The sequence below is a fragment of the Podospora pseudocomata genome (assembly GCF_035222375.1).
Source record: "Podospora pseudocomata strain CBS 415.72m chromosome 1 map unlocalized CBS415.72m_1.2, whole genome shotgun sequence".
NCBI lineage: Eukaryota > Fungi > Ascomycota > Sordariomycetes > Sordariales > Podosporaceae > Podospora > Podospora pseudocomata.
Window position 1 is genome coordinate 679,641 of NW_026946364.1, and position 8,951 is coordinate 688,591.

The following is an 8,951-nucleotide window of genomic DNA, read 5'->3' on the forward strand; positions in this document are numbered from 1 at the left end:
TGGACCGGAAGAATGCTGTCCCTGTATAACACCACCTCGGCAGATACGGAGCATGAGAGCCTTTAAAGGCCTCAAAGCCTGGTCCAAGGTACGTTTAAGGCTCAGCTTCGTTTCAGGTGTGACCCTGGGTGAAGTCCACAGCCTTGTGTCCGTTCCTTGTCTTGCCTGTACCTGTCTCGGTTTTCCAAACAGTTGATCACCGAAAAGACCAAGGCCAGGAGGGGACGAGGCTCGTAAAGCGGAGACCTATTATAGTCATCATGCCGTGACAGGTGGGCTTTGGCTGTTCAGAACGCAGAGGTAAAGGCTGTGAGGTAGTCCGGGCACCTACCACGATTCGATCATATCATGATCACGCCCATGTCCCTCTCGCCTCACAGACTCCTACTAGTGGACCTACACATTCCACAGAGACCTCTATAATTCCATCTAGACCTAATCTCAACATGACAAGACTGAAAACCACCCCCAACTACCGCAACCCCATGGTCACACTCTCAGGTAAATCACATCCCCCCTCGCACTCGGAAAATACAACCATCACTCAGCCCTGTGCATCCAACACCCCGCATCACAATCTATCCCACCACCGCAACCCCAACGTCAAGGACCCACGACATGTAGTAGGGCTGGCTAACCTTTACAACGTTACCCACCTATCCTAATCCGCCCAACGCCAAACTTGAAACCAAAACATCTTTCTCACCTCCCTACCTTACCTATCTTCAGCCCTATATGCTGACAACCCATCGCACAACAGTGCCGTGAGTTCACATCTTCATAACCCCGCCGTGACCTCACCTCTGCAGAATCCAACGGTGGTGGTGGTGGTGACGGGGTGCAAGGTAGGTAGCTCAAATGTCAGAAATAAACTCCCATAAATCTTTCACCGGCTTTTATTTCCCCGAAATCTTTGACCCATTGTTAGCTCCCGCCCGTTACGCCCGATGTGTATACGTGTGTGTGTGTCTTCTTTTTCTCACCTTATCTCTGATTGACAAGACTCAGCCCTGAACGGCACATCATGCACCACCGCACCCACTTGTATGCATAAGGTAGGTAGACAGTAAAAGCAGAGAGAGAGAGAGAGAGAGAGAGACCTGACACAGCCCCCAATAAAAGACAACGCAACGCAACGCAACGCAACGCAACGCCATTTGTTGGTACCGTGAAGAGAAATAGACATGGAAAATAGACAAGTGCAACCACAAGTGGATTGCCCTTTTTGATACCCTATCCGATCTAACTGCCATCTCACCGATCCAGACAGTTGACAGCCTTTGTCAAAAGCAGGTTTAGAGTAAAAGTACAAACGTGAGGTGCTACACACACACACATACCAGCGGGATGATGATGGGATACGGAAAGACGGAAGACATGGGATGACAGCTGCCACAGTCCCAGTGATTACGTGCGCTCGGGAATCTCGCATCTAGTATTCCCGACAAAGAGGTAGGTAGGGCGGCAAAGGTTCTGTCAGATTTCCGCACACTCGGTATGCCCACTGGCTGCGGTCATGCTTATTCGCATCTCTTTTTGGGTGGGTGCGTTGTGATTAACCAACCACCTTCACAGCCCCTACCTACCGTAAGGCTCGGTCACCACGATGGATAGCACACCTCACTGTGACTAACGTTGTTATAAAAGGTTTTGTAAAAGGTAGATTTGTTGTAAATGGTGGTGATAAAGATATATCGAATGTCAAGTATATACACAAGATTGATTTTGTCGAAAAAAAGAAATGATAAATAAAACCCCATGCAATACTCCATGATAATGCTGGTTTGACGAGAGAAAAATAACCCCTTCCCCTCCCAGGTGCAAAAAAATCAAAAAAAATCGAGAGAATGTAATGGTATCTCACCCCCAATCCTGGATAAAACCCCATGCCTTGCCTTTGCCTACCCATCCAATATTCCAAAATATGAATGAAACGCCGTCCAAAGAGTTGCCTCCTGCCCCATCCCACCAAGTAAAACTCCCTGTAAATGATAATATCCAAACAAACCACACAAAAGAAATCAAAGAGAGACATGCTCAGTATGCCAAACCAAAAAGTCCCTCGCATCATGGCTCATGTTGTACCCCATCGGCACCGGCACCTCGTTCCCATGCACATCGTGCGTCAGCACCAACTCCATCATCGGGCTCTGCGGCAGGCTCTGCATGCTGTCCGTGCTGTTCGGCCTCTTTGCCGAATCAATCGCCAGCCCATTCACATTCTTGTCTTTATCCGAAAACGACTGGCCCATGCTAAACGTCCCACTGCTCACACTCCTCCGGTGCTTCTTGTGAAACTCTGGCGGGGCCAAGACTCTACTGGCGATAGAGCTATTCCTCGCAGCGCTGGACCCAGTCTTGGAGGGTGAGTCGCCCATGGGGGGGTCGATCCTCACTATCCCGGGACTGCGCTGTCCGCTGATGATGACGGTTCGGGGGCTGCTGTTGGGAGTTGACGAGGTGTTTGATGACGGGGAAAGACCGGGTGTTCGAGGCTCGACGGAATGAGCATCAAGTGCGCGGCCCTCGCTGGGTCGGCGGTTGCTGCTCTCTTTTGATGCGCTTGGTCGTCGCTCCGTAGACGTGACGAGTCCACCCGCGGAAACAAACCCAAACCCGGTGAACCAGTTGTAGATCTCATCCAGCTCGTCCAGCTCCATGTCCGAGGGCTTGGAGTAGTCGGTTGGCTCGCTGAAGAAGTCGCCCGCGCCCCCCAAGATTGCCATCTGAAAGGCTGTCCAGTCCAGAGTGTCGTCCACAGCGGCTGCCAGCTTGCCGATCGGGAGGTCGGCCTTGGCCAGCCGGACCGGACCGTGCCTAAAGGTTGGGTGGGTCATGGTGTAAGGGGTGCTGTCGAGATAAACGTAGTCGTCAGTGTTGGCCCTGGTCGTCACTCCGGGCGGCAGCGGCGTCGAGGTTGGTGACAGGATGATGTTTGCGTCATCAGGTCCTGTTGCAATAATCTCGGGGATCGTCGGGAGCGGCGGCAAAGTCTTGCTCGGAAGTCGGCGATGCATCGAGGGTTTCTCCTGCGTTGGCACAGGCGTCGTTGGCGTCACCGGCTCGTCGCCAATAATCATGATCGGCAGGTCTCCCTCCTCCTCGTCATCTTCCAGTCCTGCAGTGGGCGAATCGTGCCTTTGCTCGCCATCCTCCTCCACAGGTTTCTGTTCCGGTTCCTTGTGTTCCGGTTCGATTTCCCTGGCCTGCTCCAGTGTCTGGGCCGCTCTGGATGTTTGACAGTCTTCCCGCTTGATTTCTGACCCCTTGTTGGCAGCAGATGCACGTGGTGCGACCGAATCCTCGGCCGCTGCTGCTGACTCGTCGAGGCTCAGGGGTTCGATGGGAGCCGGGGTAGTGGCTGTGCTCTTCTTGTCGACGTGTGTAACACCCAATTCAGGAGATCTCGTCCACTGCGCGGCGCGGCTCATTCTGATTTCTCGCAACGTGCTCTCGGGAAGCATCTCGTCGGCCTCGAGGCGGTGGAAAATGCGAATTGTGAACAGGTCTTTGGCGCTTTCTGTCAGTTGCCACATGGAAGACTGCCGTCTCGCTGGCTGTACCGGCCTTCTTCGGGCCTTCTTGGATTTTGCTCGCTTTGGCCGCGAGGTAGATGGCAGCCGAGCTGGTGTCTGCGATGGGGGAGTTTTGGCTGTTGCCTTGATGGGCGACTTGACCGATCTGACCGACTTTGTCGACCTCAGTGAATTCGATCCTTGACTCCGCCTCTGTGATTTCCTGCGAGCCATTGCTGGCGACATGGGAGTTGATTGCCTCGGTTTGGCGAATTTTGCCAATTGAGCGTCTGTAAGCTTTGCATCGCTGAACGATTGCTGCGGCTTGAATGCCTGCTCTGTCTCATGGAGGAGCTGCATGACGTCCTTGGAAAACAGCTTCGGTGTGTTCATTTGTGATGACGGTGTTCCTAATGGCCCGGCTTCGAGGACTGACCTGGGGGCCGTCTCGTTGCTGGCCTTCGCCGCAACATCGGCCGGTATTGAAGGCGATTCGGGAAACATTTCGGCTTGTTGAGGTGGTGATGAGGGCGGTGTCAACTGAGGATAGTCCCGAAACGAGTGCGAACATGTTGGGCTTCTTCCGCGTCGTCGCGGCGAATCGTCCAATTGCTGAGGTGAAAGCAGCGGGCTTCTCTGGGGGCTTCTTTGAGGACTTCTTTGAGGGCTGCCATGAGGACTCGCCAGGGGACTCCGCGTCGGCCGGCGAGGAGGCGAGCAACGTGAGCCCACATGTTCCGTGCCATTGTCGTAATTGCACAAAGAACTTGTTGACGACTGTGGCGTGTCTGGTAATGGTGGAATTCCAATGATGTTGTGAAGGTCCTCACTCCGTCTGATATCGATGCTCGGTTTCGACCTCTTCATTAAGCCCTTTGGTGGCATCCATGTCTTGATCCTGCTGAGGGTGTCCATCTCCTCGTCGTCGTGGTTGAAATAGGAGCCTTCAATGTCCTCGCCGTCTTCGGCCTTCTTCTGGGTTATCAGTTTCCTGATCTTGAAAGGGGACCGGGGCAACATGTTGATCTGGCAGTCCGGGCCACTGCAGCGTAGCGACTAAAACGGGGGAAAGGGGAGGGAGGAGACGATGCCCGTTGCGTGGTACATGACATGCATATATGAAAGGAGTAAGTGGTGGAGGAAAACGGAATTTCTGGCTCACCACATCTCACTCTGGTCTTGACAAGTAGGTCCAACAGTGCAGCGACCTAGGCCAGAGGAATGAGAGGGAGAAAACAGGCCAGAATCGGGGCGAGAGGGCCGAGGGGGCGGGCTCATGAAGAGGGTATGGACAGTGTAATAGACCGAAGCGGCGCATGCTGCCACCACTCTCCACCTGCCCCCCCTCGCTCGACCAGTCGAGTCCACGACGAACACACCCGGCGGCGGGTACGCCTCGCCTGGACGACCGGGACAATGTGAAGTACGTACAGTCCTGGGAGTCCTGTGGGTGGTACTCAAACTCTTGCGCCTAGTGTGGCGTTGACCACCACCAACCTGCAAAGACGTGAACAGAGTGCAGGCCGGACTGGGGTATCCCCCGGCTCGCCAAGAGGGCTGGTTGGACCTGGGGAGTATGAACATCTCCAACCCCGGCCCTGTCCGGTATCGACTTGCGAGTTCTTATTTTACACTGCCGCAATTGGCCAACTGTGTCGTACACGGTGACGTGAAGAAGAGTGGGTTACAAGATGGCATCCTCGGGAGATCAGCAGGCTCCCATTTTCAACATGAAAGGTAGCATCGATCTTGGAGCTTTTCCAGTTCCCTATGCTCAGCTCCGACTCCGAACATACCACTAGTGGGAGCAACGCGATCGTACCACAGACGGAAAGCTGCAGCAGGATGGACCTTTGCTGCGAGGTAGGTGATAGTACCAGATCAGAGTCGCCCATAGCAATAAAGTAGGCACCCGCTCAATATTGAAAGGGCCCAGCGATTCGAGACAATGAGTTTCAAGTCTCAACTCTTTCTTTGCTCGGATGGACGATGATCGTTGTGGCCAGTATAAAATACAAGGCGGCAGTATGCGGAACAGAACCTAGGAACTAACTCTGCATGCACGGCGGGACGAGATCGTAGGCTGCTCCTGCAGGCCTACCTGGAAGTTGGCCCAAAAGATCCAGCTCTGATACTGAAACGCTGACGATGGCCATGAGACGACCGATATCTCTCCACCTTCAGTCTGCGCTGAAGTAAAGACCGAGCAGAGTCACTTTCTGGCACTATTGGCCTCCTTAACAACAGAGAGAGGAGAAGTAATTGGGGGCGCCTAAAGTGAGCTCGATTGCATGTGTAAGCGGAGAATAGGGCGCAGCAAGATAGAAACCGCAATTGGAATTCCGCTTCTCTGTGTATCATCGCCCAGCTCGAGGCACCAACGGTAAGGTAACTTGCTTAAACGTCCTATGAAATGAAATTCAGTTGCTGTTTGTCAATGGAGAGGATTGTGACAACTGTGGAAGCTGTCCCGTCTCCATCATGGATGAAGTTGAAGGAATCTCGCCGGTCCCTCGATGGCCGGCGGGAAAGCTGTTGTGAGCTGCACGCAATCCAAAGCCTGCGTGGTCGAGGCAGTGTGAGACCTGATAACAGGGCAGGCGCGCACTGTGACCTCAATGGGTGAATCCTCCACCATCACCTCGGTCCAAATTGCCGTGGTAACACCGAACTTCAGCAACTGAGCCTCGACCAGCCTCTCTATTTCCGCACTGTGCTCACCCCACTTTCGACAGACAGAGCAGGTGGATGAGGTGGGAGGAGCTGAAGATGTTGCTGAGTGAGACGCTGATAACCTCCTGAGAAAGAGAAGAAGAATGAAATTTCCATTTGATTGTGTGAGATCAAACTGCATTATATGACTGCAAACTCCGATTAGTGTAGAAATTGAAGATTGATGCTTGGTGGTGACAAACATTCCAAAAGGGAAAGCAAATATCACAGCGAACCCTCCCCCTCCCCCGCCCCCGCGCACTACAGTCTGGGTACTCAGGCAAGGCCTGGGGAGAGCACTGCGAGCCCTGGTCTCGCGAGAGCCGCTGCAAACTCTGCCGGGCGAAGGATTTCATGTCCTCTCCGCTGCAGTGACAATGTCTGCGAACGGCGAGGTAACATTTGTTCAAAGAGCAGAACCTGAAGCCAACCATGACCTTCACGTGGTGAGGTGCCCTGCCAAGGCGGCACAATTCCTCAGGCCACCAATTTAGCGCCCTCGTACAAAAGTGTTAGTGCTCACATGCAATCGACAGTGACAGGTCCAACATCATCTCCGAGCATCGCCAGAAGCAGCCCCCATGGCGATTATCTCCAGAGCACACACTGATCATTTTGCCGATATCTTTACGTTGAGATCCTTCTGTCGAGGATGACCCGACCGAGGCTGACCCGTTCATCTGCGAGGTTCCAATATTCCTCCTCCACGGACGAACACCACATAGATAAATCTGATGCATCAGCATCAGACTAAAGGTCACCGCCAAAAGCACGGCATTGAAACGGGAATGGCTTTCTCTCTGTATCTCGGAGTCCCTCTACTCCTCCAGGCAACGAGTAAATGAACCCGTCTTCGCAGGACAGAACCCTCCCGCATCGCCTGCTGATCGCAGTTCGTCGCCAGGATTGGATAGCCTGCACACCACCGTCGATGCAACTGCCCCGAAGGTGCATGATATACAGCCGCGGCGGGCCAACCAGAGTGTCTATTTTCGAGGGACTCTCCGGATGGCTGAGCCACGCCCCAACACCCGTCTGATCCACCCACTGCTCCCGATCAGGTACAGTAACCTGTCACCAGTTTACTCAGAGTGCCCCGCCTGGCCTACCCAAAGAAGCCCGACACTTGCGCAGGTCCTGCCTGTCAACAATGCACAAAGTTCAAGCTTGTTCTCGTGGCAGGATCGCAAAAAGCCTTAACGGCCCGAGTCTAGCTGAGTGTGGAGCGGCATAAAGAGGTCGCCTCTCCTCTTTGCCCTACCTGTGCAAATCCATCCCGCGCTTAACTATTACTCAAGCTCAGAAGAGAGGAGAAATCACTGTCTGCTACACTGGCAGAACACCTCTCTAGACTATCACAGCGTCGGCACCGCTTTTCGTGAGCTGTGTCAGTATTGGTTCTCTCGTGTCACTTGGCCATCTGGGAATCAAGTCTCACGGCTTCATGGCAGTGATTGGACAAAGCCCCCGATATGTCCGGGGTAGTGGCAGTTGATCAGGATCTGAGACTTCAATAAAGGAGCAAGTCTCCGTCAGTGGGGATCAAAAGAGAGCTCGGACTGAGGCTCTTGCAGCAGGAACCGTCTCTGGCCCTAAGTTCTGACGAGATCCTCTCCACGGCGCACCACGGGCGATGCTGTTTCAGCAAAAGTATCGGGAAACTTCGCCACGGACTACTCAAAACCCTTATTTTGCCTGGACCAGTCCACATTGGCGTAGGCAAGAGCAGTGCGTAAAAGGTTGGTTGTTTATTGACCGAGCTGAATCTACCCATCCACGGCGTATGGTTCCTGACTCCACGGCTTCCTATCAAAAATCGTTCCATCACTCTGGGAACAACCCAAGACCATTATTGGTCTTCACATGCAACTATATTTCAAACCATAGATCAGGGCCAAGATGCATGGCCCGGGAGATGTTCCCTCCAGGGGCATGCTCGACCTCCTACGGCCCATGAAGCTCCACCATAGGTTGTCCAGAGCCTCAGATGGCCAGCCAGTCTCCTCCGGCATTTACATGCGAACAGCAAGTCACATTCGGCGGAATACCATCGTCGATACCCGCAGCCACGCCCGAGATGGCTCTAAGTATAGACGATGAGGGGAGGGGACTGAATAAACGGCGTCGAGGGTCTCTCGTAGGGGCCGGAACCCGCATCTCGACCTCGAAGTCGCGCCTCGGTCCCAATCCCCCGGATACGCCGCCTTCAAACCACCCAACCGTGAAACCAACATCCCGCCCCGCTTTCTTTCTCACTCCTACCCCGAACTCGTCAGCTCTTTGACCAGCTACGTACTCCACAACCCGACCCACGATTCAACAGTGCTGTGCCGTTCCCGACTGCCCGTTATAGTTGCTGCAACGGCCGTCGATGATGGCCTCCTTTTCTGAAAGCCGTCGTGGCCCGTGTCACGTTCGAAACGTTCTGGCGATGAGGTCCCGGCCAGGAAAAGTTTCATCCTCCCTTCTTTGTCGTTCTCTATTTCCCGAGTTGAGCCGCACTTGTCTTTCCTGATGGGGTGGTGGCGGGGTGTTTTTTGTTGTTGTTATTGTTGTTGTTGCTGTTGTTGTTGTTGTCGTTGTTGTTGTTGTTGAACGAGATGACGAGTGTCATCACAAAATCTCATTTGCTCTCTGGATGTCTCTTGTTGTGGTTGTCTTGAGGAAAGAAGAAGCCGCATGCGTCGGGGTGTGGACGTATTTCTTCTCAGGGGATGGTTCGGG

At 53.6% G+C, this 8,951-nt stretch overlaps 1 protein-coding gene across 1 annotated transcript; it reads right to left on the reverse strand.

Moving 5' to 3' along the window:
- Window positions 1–2,021: 2,021 nt before the first annotated feature.
- Window positions 2,022–4,535, reverse strand: QC762_101950 (uncharacterized protein; the record flags this gene model as incomplete). Its single annotated transcript, XM_062884583.1, has 1 exon — window positions 2,022–4,535. One exon carries the CDS (start codon window positions 4,533–4,535, stop codon window positions 2,022–2,024), a length of 2,514 nt encoding a protein of 837 aa, XP_062747427.1.
- Between the last annotated feature and the right edge of the window lie 4,416 nt (window positions 4,536–8,951).